Here is a 16,146-nt window from a genome sequence, read left to right as displayed (position 1 = left end):
GACTTAAGGTGGAGGCCTGCAAGATAGGCCCGCCAAGGGTATGGATGGGGAAATAGGGAGGGAAGAATGCAGAATCCAAGACTGTTTCAACCTCCTATTTCTTTCCAACCTGCTTACCTTATTAGCATTACCTTAAGGTAATTCTTAAAGTACTTATTTTAAGCAACTGTATAATTTTGCTTTTAAATTTTATTTTATAATTTTCACTGTATAAATATAGTTGTGTTTCTGTCTTCAGAGTGCTTAATGTCTAAAAGAGTGACAGACAACAAAAGATCACACAAAAAGTATATTTTATACACACACACACACACATATACTATGTTAATTTTGTAGTGAAAACCACAAAGCAGTATGAGAAAGTATAACAGGGGATCAAGTTTAGATAGGAGAATCAGGAAAGCCAAGCACCAGAGAATAAGTAGGGGTTAGTCAAGTACATCATAAAGAAATTCCACTTCCAACAACACTGTGGATGACATATGATGAAATCGTATCACTAAAAAATACATAAAAACACTAGATAAAATATCTAGCATACCCTCAAATGCATGGATGAGCTTTACATGGAGCTAGAGAAATCCTGAAGCCAGGAACTAAAATGGGAAATTTCCAGAGACTAGCTTCTGGTTCCACATATTTTGAACCTTTCTCTTTAGCAATCCACACACTTCCAATGCTAGAAGCCAAAAGACACACAGTGTTCATTTTGCAGGACACTGGTCTTTCATTTCTGATGGTGGCTGGGTGAGCTGGCACATGCAGAGTGCTCCCAAGACTGACAGGAGAAAGGCAGATTGTGAGAGTGAGCTGAAGCTCAATAGCTGACTACATACGAATGACAGCGGACTATCACCATTCAGGCGACAATAGAACAAGGAAGGGCTTTCAGAGGAGTCTGGCAGTGGTAGTGCAGAGCCATGAGAATCATGCCCCTATTTCCAGCACCTGAGATACTGAGGCAATGTGAGAATTAGCAGTCTCTATTTTAGGATTCTACTATTATCCAAGAAAATCAAGTTTCAGGAACGACAGAAAAGAAGATGGAACATTTTATGAATAGCATATTTGGTTACCTTTGATCTACTAAAACAGCTAAATAATTTCTCAGCTGTCTGAACTAGCTTTATCTCTACCACTACATTCAAGGTAATCAAAGAAAAAGACAATCTTCAAAGGGCCAACAAAAAAGAAGAGAACCAAAGCCAGAAAGAAGATCAAATCCCAAATTAGGGTGATCTGTGACTCAGGAGTTATTAAAACAAAGGTCATTATTTTCTAAGCATAATTAAGTGACCAAAAGCAAAAAGATTGACAAAGTCTCTGTTCTTCATTCTGCTTAACCACCAGGACAATCCAACCTATTGGAACATACTGGATCTCCTTCATCCTGGGCAAGGAGTTGGATTGTGTTAGGGTTTGCAGGTAGGATATGACATCAAGGAGGCTAAAATGATAAGCAGGAAGATTGTCACTGCATGGTAAACATTAAGGAGCCACTGTTAATCTTTCTGCACCTGACACTCCCCTAAAGTGACTAAGTCTTCCTGTTTTCTTCCCCAGGCTTCATTCAGTCTGTAAGTGGGGCTAGATCAAAAAGGGGCAGTGGTTCTCTGATAGTCCCATAGTGCTTAATGATACACCACCTCACACTGTCCCTAACTGTTTAATGTGTATATCTTATCTGTCTAGTAAGAGTATAAGCACTGAGACTTTAAAATTCTCCCATGGCAACCATCATAGTACTAAGTACATACAGCATAATAGACGCTTAATAAATAGTTTTTACCTTGAGAAAACTGTGGCAATACAATTGCTCTTAGAAATCAAGCCCAATCACTATATTTATAATAAAAAAACCCCAGAAGTACAGAACACTTAAGTGGCTTCACCAAGCACACACACACAACTGCTGGGAAATGAAATGAGTTCAGAAGAGCTCAAGTCCATCATTTGATGTGGCAGGAATGAAGAAGAGACTGAACTGAGAACCAGTGGCGTATTTCTAAGAACCATTTGGGGTATGGAGAAATGAAGGAACAGAATAAAACTTCAAGTGTAAGCTAAAATGTCTCTAGAATCACTTACACTTCCTTCGGGAAATTTCCCTCTGCAACGTCACTATTCAACACCTTTCCAATTTCTGCTGTTGACAAACATGAGGTCCTTACCTGTTGCACCAAACAGCATGCAGTAAATTTAAGTCTTCCTTCAAGAGTCATGGAAGGTGAGAGAAGGAAATCCCAGAGAATTCAACATTTCACTGATATGAAGGAACACACAATTCTATGCAGGAGTAAGCAGAGAAACTTATAAATGAAGGACAGGAAAAATTTGGGGTGGAAGGCAGAAAAGGTTTCCATGTTTCAACACTGAAAATGAGCAGTACTGAAGCACCACCGTGTGTTTTAAGAACTACTTGAAGCCTGGTGTGGCTAAAGACGAAGTGAGAAAGATGGGAAAGTACGGAATGAGAATGGGGTAGAGAGGTCAGGAGGCCAGATGGTGAGAGATGTTTCAGCTCTGAATAGGAGAGTGGAGTAATCCCACTAGTGGAAGATCACGCTATCATTGATGAGGAAGGGCTGGGGTGGGGGCAGTGGGTTGAAGGAAGGGACAGCCCTTACAAAGTTGTATAATAAATAACGGACAATGATTCTTTCCAATCTTCCTTCCTTGCAAACAAACTACAAACAAACTAAGTAGGGAAAAACACAATGGAAGGTAATAAAAGATGAACTAAAGCTTCTCTTTTTCTTTTTTGGGCTGAACAAAGTTTCATATTCATGTCCATATAACTACAAGAAGCTATCTGAGGAAGCTTCTCTTATGAAGCTGCCCTGTCATTCATTTATGCTTTACTAAATACCTACTGTGAGCTTCTCTGGTGGCACAGATGGTAAAGAATCTGCCTGCAATGAGAGAGACCTGGGTTCGATCCCTGGATTGGGAAGATGCCCTGGAGGAGGGCACGGCAACCCACTCCAGTATTCTTGCCTGGAGAATCCCCATGGACAGAGGAGCCTGGTGGGCTATAGTCCGTGAGGTTGCAAAGAGTCAACACACAATAAGCGACTAAGCACAGATACCTTAACAATAATTATTCATTTATTAATTCTAGGGCCAATCTTGTGATAAATTGAATGTTTCTCTAAGTCAAATGTCAAGATCTCCAAATTAAGGCTGATTCTATCACTATTTCACTTTAAAATTCTAAAAGCAGTTGATGTGAATCTCCCTTATAATGCAGTCTAATGTTTGGGCAACTGGAAGGAGTTTTCAGAGAACTATTGTTTCTTGAGACCCAGGACAGTTAACACTACAACCTCCCTCTCAGAAGGTGGTCATTAGTTAAAAGTGACTCTGCCAGCAGGCAATATAACCAAGCAATTTCAGCTCCACAAAAGACCTGGTCACATTTATTAAAAGTCATGAACACCTGTATGACATGAAGTACTTTTGTGTGTGTTAAAGTATCATTATAAACTCATATTAGAAAACCAGACAGCCAGCTTAAATGTTTAGAGGTCAGCTGGATTCTGTCTGCTGGGATACCTATATTCCCTTCTTTTTCTGAAATGATTTGGCCATTTTTGTGCTTTGGATTCCTGGTCAAATACGTGATTTTTAAGGATGTACAATTTAAACTGGCTTCAAATTCAAGAGTCACAAATTTTAAATCTTTTATGATAAAAGCAAAGGGCAAAATTAACCAATATTATGGCTTATAGTTTTGCGTTTAGCTCATCTAGAAAGCCACATGCTTTCAAAACCATGGTCTTATACGGATTTGAATTTATCACTGGCCAAAGCTCCTGAGCTACTTTTGTTTTAATCAGCCGACTTCCCTCTTTTCTTTTTTTTTTTTTTTAAATGTTTAATTGGAGCTTTACAATACTGTGTTGGTTTCTGCCATACATCAACATGAATCAGCTGTAGGTACATGAATGCCCTCCCTCGTGAACCTCCCTCTCACTTTCCACCCTATCCCACCCCTCTATGATGCAGCTCTCTGCATCATACAGCAAATTTCCACCAGCTATATATTTTACAAATGGTAATTTATACATTTCCATGCTATTCTTCCAATTCGTCCCACCATTTCCTTCCCCAACTGTGTCCACAAGTCTGTTCTCTATGTCTGTGTTTCCACTGCTGCCCTACAAACAGGCTCATCAGTACCATCTTTCTAGAGTCCATATATATGCATTAATATGCAATACTTGTTTTTCTCTCCACTCTGTATAACAGGTTCTAGGCTCATGCACCTCATTAGGACTGATTTAAATGTATTCTTTTTAATGGCTGAGTAATATTTCACTGCATGTATGTACCACATCTTCGTTATCCAATCATCAGTCAATGAACATCTATATTGCTTCCATGTCCTAGCCGTTGCAAATGGTGCTGCAGTGAACACTGGGGTACATGCATCTCTTTCAATTATGGTTTCCTCAGGATATACGCCCAGCAGTGGGATTGTTGGGTCATACGGTAGTTCTATTACGAGTATTTTTAAGGACTCACCATACTGTTCTCCATAGTGGCTGCATCAATGTACACTCCCACAAACAGTGCAAGTGGGTTCCCTTTTCTCCACACCCCTTCCAACATTTATTGCTTGTAAATTTTTTGATGACGGCCATTCTGACCAGTGTGAGGTGATACCTCATTGGTGTTTTGTTTTGCATTTCTCCAATAATTAAGTGGTGCTGGGAAAACTGGACACCTACATGTAAAAGAAAAAAACTAGAGCACTTCTTGACACCATACAAACTCAAATGTATTAAAGACTTAAATGTAAGGTCAGAAACTATATAACTCTTGGAGAGAAACATAGGTAGTGCACTCTTTGACATACATCACAGTAAGCCCCTCTTTGACCCACCTCCTAGAGTGCGTGCAGGGTTTCCCAGGTGGTGCTAGTGATAAAGAGCCTGCCTTCCAATGTAGAAGACAAAGACTAATGGAAATAAAAATAAAAATAAACAAATGGGACCGAAGTAAACTTAAAAGCTTTTGCATAGCAAAAGAAACAATAAGCAAGATTAAAAGACAAGCCTAAGAATGAGACAAAATAATTGCAAATGAAACAACTGACAGAGGATTAATCTCCAGAATATATAAGCAGCTCATACAGCTCAGCATCAGGCTGTCTTTTCTCCACTGTATATTCTTGCCTCCTTTGTTAAAGATAAGATACTCATAGGTGTGTGGTTTATCTCTGGGCTTTCTATCTTGTTTTATTGATCTATATTTCTGTTTTTGTGCCAGTACCATACTATCTTAATGACTGTTGCCATTGTAGCATAGTCTGAAGCCAGGAAGGTTATTTGTCCAGCTCTGTTCTTTGTTCTCAAGACTGCTTTGGCTATTCAGGGTCTTCTGTGTTTCCACACAAATTGTTAAAATTTTTGTTCTAGTTCTGTGAAAAATGCCACTGGTAGTTTGATAGGAATTGCATTGAATCTATGGAGAAGGCAATGGCACCCCACTCCAGTACTCTTGCCTGGAAAATCCCATGGACGGAGGAGCCTGGTAGGCTGCAGTCCATGGGGTCACTAAGAGTTGGACACGACTGAGCGACTTCACTTTCACTTTCCTGCATTGGAGAAGGAAATGGCAACCCACTCCAGTGTTCTTGCTTGTCGAATCCCAGGGACGGGGGAGCCTGGTGGGCTGCTGTCTATGGGGTTACACAGAGTCAAACATGAATGAAGTGACTTAGCAGCAGCAGCAGCATTGAATCTATACATTGCTTTGCATAGTATAATCATTTTCACAATATTGACTCTTTATCTCTCCATCTGTTTGTGTCATCTTTGATTTCTTTCATCAGTGTCTTGTAGTTTAGGTCTTTTGTGTCTTTAGGTAGGTTTATTCCTAAGTATTTTTTTGTTGTTGTTGCAATGGTGAATGGGATAGTTTCCTTAACTTCTCTTTCTAATTTTTCATTGTTAGTGTATAGAAATGCAAGGGATTTCTGTTTATTAATTTTATATCCTGAAACTTTACTATATTCATTGATTAGCTCTAGTAATTTTCCAGTGGAATTTTTAGAGTTTTCTATGTATAGTATCAAGTCATCTGCAAATAGTGAGAGTTTTACTTCTTTTTTTCCAGTCTAGATTCTTTTTATTTCTTTTTCTTCTCTGATTGTTGTGGCTAGGACTTCCAAAACTATGCTGAATAATAGTGGCAAGAGAGGGTACCTTTGTCTTAATTCCTGATCTTAGAGAAATGCTTTCAGTTTTTCAGCACTGGGAATAATGTTTGCTGTGAGTTTGTTGAATATGGCCTTTATTATGTTGAGGTAGGTTCCTCCTACACCTACTTCCTGGAAGGTTCAATATACACAAATCAATCAATGTGATACACCATATCAACAAACTGAAAGATGAAAACCACATGATTATCTCAATAGATGCAGAGAAATCTTTCAACAAAATTCAACACCCATTTATGATAAAGCCCTCTTTTCTTTCTTGATTCCTTGCTTGCTTATTTTGTTTTCAATCTGTAACCATATACTAGACACCTACTGTAGGCAAATCACTCTATTAGATGGTAAGAATTTAAGAAAAATAGAACGTAGGCCCTGCTTTCAGGGAGTTCACAGTCCAGTAGAGTAGACAAGTGTAAGTAAGACAGAAAGGACTTGGTGTTTACATTGGGTCACATTCACACTCTATACCAAGACAGAATTGGTTCTCAAGTATTTGAAAAGAGTACACCAACAGTTTCATACATAATGCTGTGAAAAACTGACTGTGGACCCAAGAAACATACATGGGCAGAGAACTTTAGGGAGGGCTGGGGCAGGATCCATCAGCTAAGGGAGCGGCAGAATCAGACACTGTCCTTCACTTTCCATCATTCCTCTAATACGGTTTCTTTGGAGGCAAAAGAAGCAGCAGAAAGATATTCAGATATCTACAGAGGCACTGATTTTTATTTTTGGTTAAGAAAAACATGATGATGTGGGAATTAAGATTCCACAAGCCATGTGGTATGGCCAAAAAAAAAAAAAAAAAAAGACGGAAGGTTACATTTCGGTTGAAACATATCAAAAGGTATCAAAATTAAGAAGAGTAATGATAAAAGCTAAACAAGGAAATCAGAAACCCATTGTTGAATTTGTTAAAACTTGGACCATTTCTAAAAGCAGGAGAGATGGCAGTTTTATGAATGCTTTGTACTTAGATTATTAATGTATTTTCTTTTGTAGTTGGACAAAGTCGTGGAACAACATAAAGAATCGCATAGACGAATCCTGGAACAGCTTTTAATGGCAGAAAAATCTCACAGGCAAACCATACTAGAATTGGAGGAAGAAAAGAGAAAACACAAAGAATACATGGAGAAGAGTGATGAATTCATAAGCTTGCTAGAACAGGAATGTGAAAGGTAAGGCTACTCAGGACAAGACAATGAAGTATTCTCAAACTCTTCCTAACCTCTCACTATGGGTTGGGTATTATACCAAGGGATACAGGGATATACAATGAATATGACAGCCTCTGGTCTCAAAAACCTCATGGTACAGAGTGAAGAAAAGGATATGTTTAAAAACAGTATCAATGTAACACAAGAATAATCAGGTGTGATAGGACTGTGGAAATGTAAGTGCTGGGCACCTCACCTACTTCTTCAAGGGGGTGCCCTGTGAAAGCTGCAGAGAGGAGGTAATGGGTCTAGTCCTTGTGCAAATAAGAATGGAAACCACACACAAGGCAAGGGCAGAAATAAGTGCCACAGCATAGAGATAAGACAAGAGTATGGGTACTGAGGGAATGCAAGCTTTCCACAAGCTTTCCATATGGCATAGCACAGGGTGTGAGCAAAGGAAAGGCTGGCCACGGGCGCTGGATTTTATACTGTTGGCAAGAAAGAACAAATGACAAGTCATGAGAAGGAGAATGAATTGATTAGGGATGCTTTCTTAATGAACCATTAAGGAAAGATAGAAGAAAGACAGGAGGAGCTTTAACCTGGAGGCAGATATGTGTTCCAATGGCTAGAGGGTTAGGGATAACAGGGTGTAATGAGAATTGTTTATGAGGTATAGTCAATATGAATTTGTGACTAATGTGACTAGAGAGCAGAGCAAGGAAAACAGAAATGCCATTCTCCCAAATCATCCCACCCTCGCCCTCCAATTAAAATAAATAAATTTATATTAAAAAAAAAAAGAAAATAGAAAGTTATACTCCTGGTTATTCACCAAGGTGCAGAAGGTGGGAGTGGCGCACAGCTTTTTGCTGTTGCAGGGTTTCTGGTTCAAAAGGGGGAAGGGGGTCTTGCTTCAGACAAGTTGAGCATGAGGGACCTGGAGTGTTCCACTGTCCAGTGGGGAGAACAATATGTCTAAATAGACAATCCATGGTTAGAAATGTAGGTCTGGGAAAGGCTGGGCTGGTGATGTGTTTTTGCAGCTGGTGAGAGCTGAAGCTATGGGTGTTGGTTTGGTGAGGGGAGAGAATTTTGAGATGGGAACTCTAGAAAACAACACAACAATCCATCAAGTTAGGGTTTTCGTCCAAAAAAAAAAAAAAAGGGTCAAGAAGGGAAGCTGAGAAAGAATAAAGAAGGGCAGAGGACTAGAAGAATCAGAAGAGAAAGCAAAGAGCCAAACAAGGAAGGACTCTCAAGAATGAGTGAGCAGTCAAACAGCACAAGATAATACAGAAAAAGATGGGCAATAAGGAAGACACTGAAGAACTTAATGAGTCATTTCAATAAAACAGTGAAAGCAGAAGCCAAATCACAATACTCTGAAGAATAAATAAGAAATGAGAACACAGAAGCTTAGAATGTGAACTAGTATTTAGAGAAGGGAGAAAATGGTTAGTAAATATTTTATAACCATATGGAAGGCAGATTATTTTGCTCAACTTTGATTCTCTATTCTGAATCTCCTTAGAAAGTTTGCACATCCCTATTAAATTGAAAGGACAATGACTCTTCTCTATTAGTATTGCAAAGATAGAAAATAACCAATCTCAAATTTTTACTGGATCTTCGTTTCACTTTTGTTATTCCATGGATACTTCTCTTACAAGTTACAGGGCTAATGATGCTAGATTCTAACAATCACAGGAAAATACAGAAAAAATAATTACTTGTGAGTTCCCTTTTCTAAAATACTAGTAGTCTCAACTATTTTATTTGACTACTTGCAATTCATATTTTAGCGAGGTATCCAAATTACATAACCAATGGCGCTCCCATCCAGTTTCTTTTTCTACATTCATCAGGGGTTTGTTTTCTACTCACCACATAGAGAGGGGTCTTGTTACTTTGCCCCTCATGAACCTGAAGTATCTTCAGGGGCAAGTTAAATGAGCAAAAGAAGTCTGGCACTGAGGGAAGATCTGATTAAGACATTACCGTATACAATTTGGTATTCGATAAGACAATGTCATATTAAATACTATTTCGAACCCTGCAGTTTGTCGCCCGTGGCCTCATTTAGCCTCCACACTTACTTGGCACTAACTTGTTGAACACAGACACTTCCTTTCATCTCTCATTATTATGAATATTTATTCACCAGGGTCAGAGTGCTGCCCACCACAGAATAAAGAAGTAGGCAGGTAAATCCCTGCCCCAGGGGCTTACTAAACATTAACAGAGAAGATAAGAGGATACAGATTTAGGATGGAAATGTGGAAGGCTCTTGGTGGTATAGTCCCAGTGCTCACGGTTGTATCTCTACTGTCTTCTGAAGGAAGGTTGAGAAGGGCTATCCAGAAGTAACCCTATAAAGTTGGGAGGCAGATGGTGAAGATTATTTAAATCAATAGAGAGTAAAGAAGAACAGCACTGAGAAATGAGAACACAAGAGCAGTAGGAATAAAGGCCATGGCTAGAGCAAAAGGAAAATAGTGAGATGAATGTAAATTGTACACCATAGACTCAATATATTAAGAATGGTATTGCCACATGTATCAAAGTAGTTTAAGGGGGAGAATTTTAAAAGATCATATTTTTTAGCCATATAGGACACAAAGTTTTTCTGTCTTGAAGAATAATGAAAGTAAACAAGCCATTAACCCCCCAAATTGGAAAAAATGACTGCAGTGATTCTCATTCCATGTTTAGCCATTCCAGAAGACATGGGAATATTCACCTATTTCTATTTGTCCAGGCACAGCTTCCAGATGGAACTCTTTGGGTATGAAAGTGTTAAGCCTATTCTCGACTCACATAACACAGACAATACTTCTGCTCTACCTGTACATCACAGTCCCTGGAGCTTGGCTGTGTTGGTGCACTGACCCTTCCTGCCACCATGCTTGTAGCAGGGAGATTGTGGGCCTCATAAGGCATAACTGACTTCTACTTGCTTTAAGGCCATGTGCATAAAAATACTAAATGAATACCACCTCATGAAGAGGAAATGGGGGAACTAGTAATTTCAGGTAAATATATACTGAGGAGGTGTTTACACAAGACAGGACAGTACCATTCACACATCTCATTCTATGACAACAAATGACAGAACAAACCTAACTTTAGTGAGAGTACTTCCTCTCAAACATGCAGCCACCCCTCACAAAAACAAGACTAATTTTTTCTAAGAAGTCAAAGAATAATGTTTCCTTCCTCTAACAGAGTGATATAAGCCACTCCCGAATCAGTGACCCTCAGTACAAAGAAACAAAGATATCATAACCGCCATAAAAGTGGTTTGAGTGAATACAGCCATAAATATAGCTCTATAACTATAATATAGTTTCTGACTGGAACTCTGAGAAAACACTGAAAGTTCAGAGCTCCTATTTTTAGTGTTAGATAACATCTACTTGGAAATTAAATAAAAATTAAGAAATACACGATTGAGATAGTTAATGAGACCTTAGAGGGTGTAATAATGGATTTCAAATTCAGGCTCCATTTCTGTGTTTTCTTTGGAGAATTCATTTTATGTGGAAAACCCTAAAGGAGGCTGATGTCACACACTGAGTTGAGGCCAAAATGTCTGCCAAATGATGTCGTGGTCGTAATCAGTAAACAATTGGCTTTCCCACTGCAGAAGGGTGGGGGCAGGGAACAGCTCAGGAAACCCTGTTCCCAAGTGTGTTAATGTAAAGTTTCCTTCACTGTTATCTGTGCAGTTTGGTCTGTCCATAAAATAATATGTCCACATTTCATGACAACTTTCTGTTCACCAACCAGCTCCAATGTGTGGATATGTGTATCACTGATGACCTGAATTATGTACTTGGCTGAATTACAAGTGGAGTCTATGTGAAAGGTTTTATACAAAAGCAATGCCAGTAATTTTTGGCCTTTTTGGAGGACTTCACAGGAAAGCCAAAACAAAAATCACTTTTAGTCAGTGCAGTTTTGCAAAATTTTCCCATAAGTGAAATGCCAATTTTGTCTGTACTTTCAAAATAGCTTGCATAATTTTTTTTTTTTTCCTTTTTCAGTTTCAATGGGGAAAAAGGCTGGGAAGAAAAAAAAAAAGTTCCCTATTTTTTTTTTTTTTTAAATCATGCTTTCTTTCTTAGAACATTAAAGCAAACCATGTATACTAACCATATATATTATTGCACTTCTGGCCTTGAAACCACCACTGAAGTAGGAAACAAATATTGTTATGGCAACTCTGTCTAAAACTGTGACTTCAACTATGGATTTTTTGAAAACCTTAAATTACTTTTTATAATATCTTCGCCAAGTAGGTTAGCACTGATAGTTGTGATCTTATAAAGCAGGACTTCAAATGGTAGCTTCTCAAAAGCCACATAGTAAGGAACGAGTCACAGGCAGAATTAATTTATTGCTGCTGTCCTGCCCAAGTGCGACTAGACAGAACAATGGCTCAGGGGGCAGAAGGGTCTTTGCAGCAAAGTCAGCAGGAGCCCAGCTTCAAGGCTGTTGCTTTGACCATATCTTGGGTTAAGTCCTTAGTAAAGAATAAAACATTTTCACCTTTCCCTTTGGCTGAAGCAACTTTATAAAGATTTCTATCATTAACTCTTTTCTACTATGACAGGCCTGTTTTCTAGATGGGCACCAGGAAAGGTGAGTGAAACACTGAGCCATATTTGACTCTCCTGTTAACTGAATATATTGTATTACTTTCAAAGGCTTCTCTCAAAAGACATCAAATCTTCTTTCTAGAGGTTTTGAATACTCCCTTGAAATATATATAAATGAATGAGTGTATTAATCTATTTTTTAGTTAAACTAACTAGTTACTTAGCTATTTAATGCTGCTGGCCACTTACTCATTCACTAAAACCAAAACAAAACAAAACAAAAAAACCCACCCAAAACGCAAACCAAAAACACCCCAATTAATTAAATGCCTGTTACATGCCAGGTCCTACACTAGATACTAGGAGAAGGAAGTAGATGAGTTCCTCACTGGCATATAACCCCAACTCATTTGTGCATGTGTAGGACAGAGACACCACTGTAGCCTTTATGATTTGATACTAAGGCTTCCAGGGCACTATGAAATCATGATGGGTAAGGGAAAAAAGCACCAGTATGGTACAAAAATATAATACATTAAATACTCATGAAAATAAAACAGGAGAATTCAATAAACACATTAAACTACAGTACTTCAAGAGGATCCAGTATCTTGCAACTATTACCATTAGGATTTTCAAATTTTTTGGTCTTAAATCCCAGCTTTTAAAAATATCCCACAAAGCATAACACAGAGGGCATAATGTTTTTTAAAAATAAATAAGTAAAGTCTACTTTTTACAAATCCTATTTGGAAAGCCAGCAGTTTTAAATTTCATGCACACTAAACTATTGTTGTAGAATGCATTGTACTCAAATGCAATCATTTCCTTTCAGTTTTCTGGCAAGGAGTTATATGTATTACATATTCTCGAGGCTATGTCTTGTAAGTAGTGGAATGGATGGCAGATCTCCATTTGATCTTTGTCATTGGTATTCAGTTCTTTGTCAGAACAAAATGGAGACCACCACAAACATATTTATATTTTAACTCTATAGCAACTCACAATGTGATCAGCCCAGTGTTCATATACCTCAGATCTAACATGGGGTCTGGGTAGGGATTCAGAGAGATTACCTCACAAGGATAACCAAAAAACCCATTCGTTTAGGACTGTACATCATGACTTAACTTTCAGCAGATGTCACAAAACCATACCCTTGTAACTGCATAATTCAGTGGTTTCTATACAACACTATTTAATTATAGAGGTCAAAATTCGGCTACAATGATGACGCTATTTGATTGCTTTTCCTTCCCAGAAAGCTGAACTAAATTTTACAAATAATTCTGGGTGTGTATTTAGATGTACAATGATTCATGAATTTACTGCTTACAAAAGAATACTACAAATGTTAAAAAGCAGTCTAAAAGGAAATATAACAAGCACAGTGAGGGATGAGGGAACTTGGAGAAAGGGGATGCTGGTCTGCAAACTGGATCTGCAGCTAGACCAGATTTGGGCAAATTCCATTTCTCCAACCTTGTATGTAAACAAATGGGACAGGCTATATTTGTGTGTCTCTTTCAGATTTAAAACACTGTGATTACGTGATACTATTATGAATAAGTATCTTTTACTTCAACCCCATCATTCTAAGCCACACTAGCAAAAGAGGTCAGTAAGAATGATAGCACCTCAACCACCAGATTCAAATCTACGTCAGCAGTGTTTCCATTTTTAGAGGATATCTAGATTTAAGTACGTCCTATCGCTTCTTGAATGTTACATATTAGAAACTGAACTTAGTATCACCTTCGCAAATTGAGGTCAATTTACAGCCTTTCTATTCCGTTTATTCCACCACAGAGAACCAATCTATGAGACAGCCATAAAAAATTACAGAAATCTCTCAATCCTAAATTTAAATGAGTAAACATCTAGCAATAAAGACCAATACTCTAATTTCTGAATTGTGAAAAGTGAAGCCCATCAAGACTCAGTTAGAAATCCCCAAATCTTGCTGCTAAACAGAAGTAGGGCCAGACCAGAGGCTAGCTCTGATAACATAGTAAGTAATATTCTCCCCAGAATCATTACTAAGTGCTCAACCCTTGTGCCTGCTATTCCAAGGAAAGTTAAGACGTAATTATACCATAATTGAAAAGATAAGACCTTCATAAAATATCTCAGAAGATGCAGGTGTTCATTCTGTGGTACTGACACTGGTGTTGCAACATGATGAAAGGTTAGTCAAAAAGGATATTAAGAAGTGTAATTATCCAACGACCCACATAGCCCTAGGAGAGTGGAAGACATACAGTAAGTCTTGGATAAATATATCTAACTGGCTCATAGCTACTAGCTTAACAGCTCTATAAAACAGGAAGTCAAAGACTGAATGTGGAAAGGCAACCCCAAACTTCTGTTCCATCTGGCTATAAAATACCAAGAGGAGGAAGAGTCATTAAGCCATATCAAAATGGAAAATTCTGTCTCATAAATGGAAACCAAGGTGGAACATTAGAATTAAGCTGTATCCTGAATTTCCAACTGGTAGGTAAACTTTGCTGGCAAATATATTATTTCTCATGAGAAGATGAAGCCAAACAGCTTTTGCCAGCCATGAGAATAGGAAATGCCCGGCATAAATGTTGAGTAAATATCAATGCACAGAAAGGCCTTTCCTTAGAAGGGTGTACATATAGTATTGGGTTAAAAGCATAGGCTCTGGAGTCAGAACCAACAGGAGTTTGAACCATGCTCCCATCCTCTCATCTGGTCCTACTAGCTGTTTAACCTTGAACAAAGTACTTACTCTCTGTAAGTCTCAATTTTATCATCTGTTAATAAAATGATATGGATCTCACAGGTTGCTGAAATTACTAAATTATACAATGCATAGGAAGTGCTAAGTATGATGGCTGACAGTCAGTATGCATTGGCATCTTTCTGCAAATTTGCCTTTGTTCAAGTTAGTTCATTTGCATACACTTTACTGCACCACTGGGCATATTATGGATTGCGAGGAAGAAACCTAATTGGAACCTATGCTAGTGCTAAGGATGTGCTGATGAATAAAAGTTTCCAAGGGACATACCCTTTGGTATGGGGAACAAAGACACAAAAACAAGTGTCATGTTGTGTTTCAGGTAGAATGACAGCTGAAAATACAGAGCAGGCCCAAATAAGTGGTCCTTTTCTAGGCCTGGTTGTATCTTATTTCCTTTAGATAGGGGTATTGCTGAATGTCCTAAGGATCTAACATTGTAACACTGAGCTGGATACCATAGTACTCAATAATTTCCCCCTCATCTCCTAAACCATGGAGACCTATGTCCCCCTTATGGAAATCATAAACAGAAAGGTTAATGCAATGATATTATGAAAAGCACAATCTATCACATACTCAAAATAAAGACTAACCTCAAATGATGGTTTTTAAGTGCACCAACAGACTCCACTGGTCCTTGGCCAAGGCAGTGTCACAAGATCCCCACACTAACTACATCATCTTGACTAAAGGAATTATAAAAAATCAAATATTCCCATAATAAGGTAAGTGGGCTTCTGATTTACTTTGTTCACAATTCCTTCTATAGGGCCAAGTACATGGAGAAGTTTAATAAATATTTACTGAATAAGTGACTAGAATGTAGAAAAAGTTGTTACATTTTAATTTAGTACTTTCCATTAATATCTTCTCAAAAATTATCTTCTGGATTAGTTCTTTTCACTTAGTCCAGCTTTCAGTTCAGTTCAGTTCAGTTCAGTTGCTCAGTTGTGTCCGACTCTCTGTGACCCCATGAATTGCAGCACGCCAGGCCTCCCTGTTCAATACCATCTCCCGGAGTTCACTTGAACTCATGTCCATTGAGTCAGTGATGCCATGCAGCCATCTCATCCTCTGTTTTCCCCTTCTCCTCCTGCCCCCAATCCCTCCCAGCATCAGGATCTTTTCCAATGAGTCAACTCTTCGCATGAGGTGGCCAAGTACTGGAGTTTCAGCTTTAGCATCATTCCTTTCAAAGAACACCCAGGGCTGATCTCCTTTAGAATGGACTTGTTGGATCTCCTTGCAGTCCAAGGGACCCTCTGGAGTCTTCTCCAACACCACAGTTCAAAAGCATCAATTTTTCAGTGCTTAGCCTTCTTCACAGTCCAACTCTCACATCCATACATGACCACTGGAAAAACCACAGCCTTGACTAGA

The 16,146-nt window shown here is 38.5% G+C and overlaps 2 protein-coding genes across 4 annotated transcripts in view; one reads left to right on the top strand and one right to left on the bottom strand.

Moving 5' to 3' along the window:
* The window catches only part of CMSS1 (cms1 ribosomal small subunit homolog), a 395,379-nt gene that overhangs the window by 272,983 nt on the left and 106,250 nt on the right, over positions 1–16,146 (bottom strand).
* The window catches only part of FILIP1L (filamin A interacting protein 1 like), a 308,326-nt gene that overhangs the window by 193,813 nt on the left and 98,367 nt on the right, over positions 1–16,146 (top strand). For both annotated transcript variants that reach the window (XM_002684706.6, XM_059887756.1), the window contains exon 4: positions 7,229–7,407. In XM_002684706.6, the coding sequence (XP_002684752.2) occupies positions 7,229–7,407 (179 nt within the window). The remainder of the gene's footprint in view (positions 1–7,228; positions 7,408–16,146) is intronic.

This window comes from Bos taurus, chromosome 1, assembly GCF_002263795.3.
Source record: "Bos taurus isolate L1 Dominette 01449 registration number 42190680 breed Hereford chromosome 1, ARS-UCD2.0, whole genome shotgun sequence".
Classification (NCBI taxonomy): domain Eukaryota; kingdom Metazoa; phylum Chordata; class Mammalia; order Artiodactyla; family Bovidae; genus Bos; species Bos taurus.
This window is presented reverse-complemented; position numbering and strand designations above follow the sequence as displayed.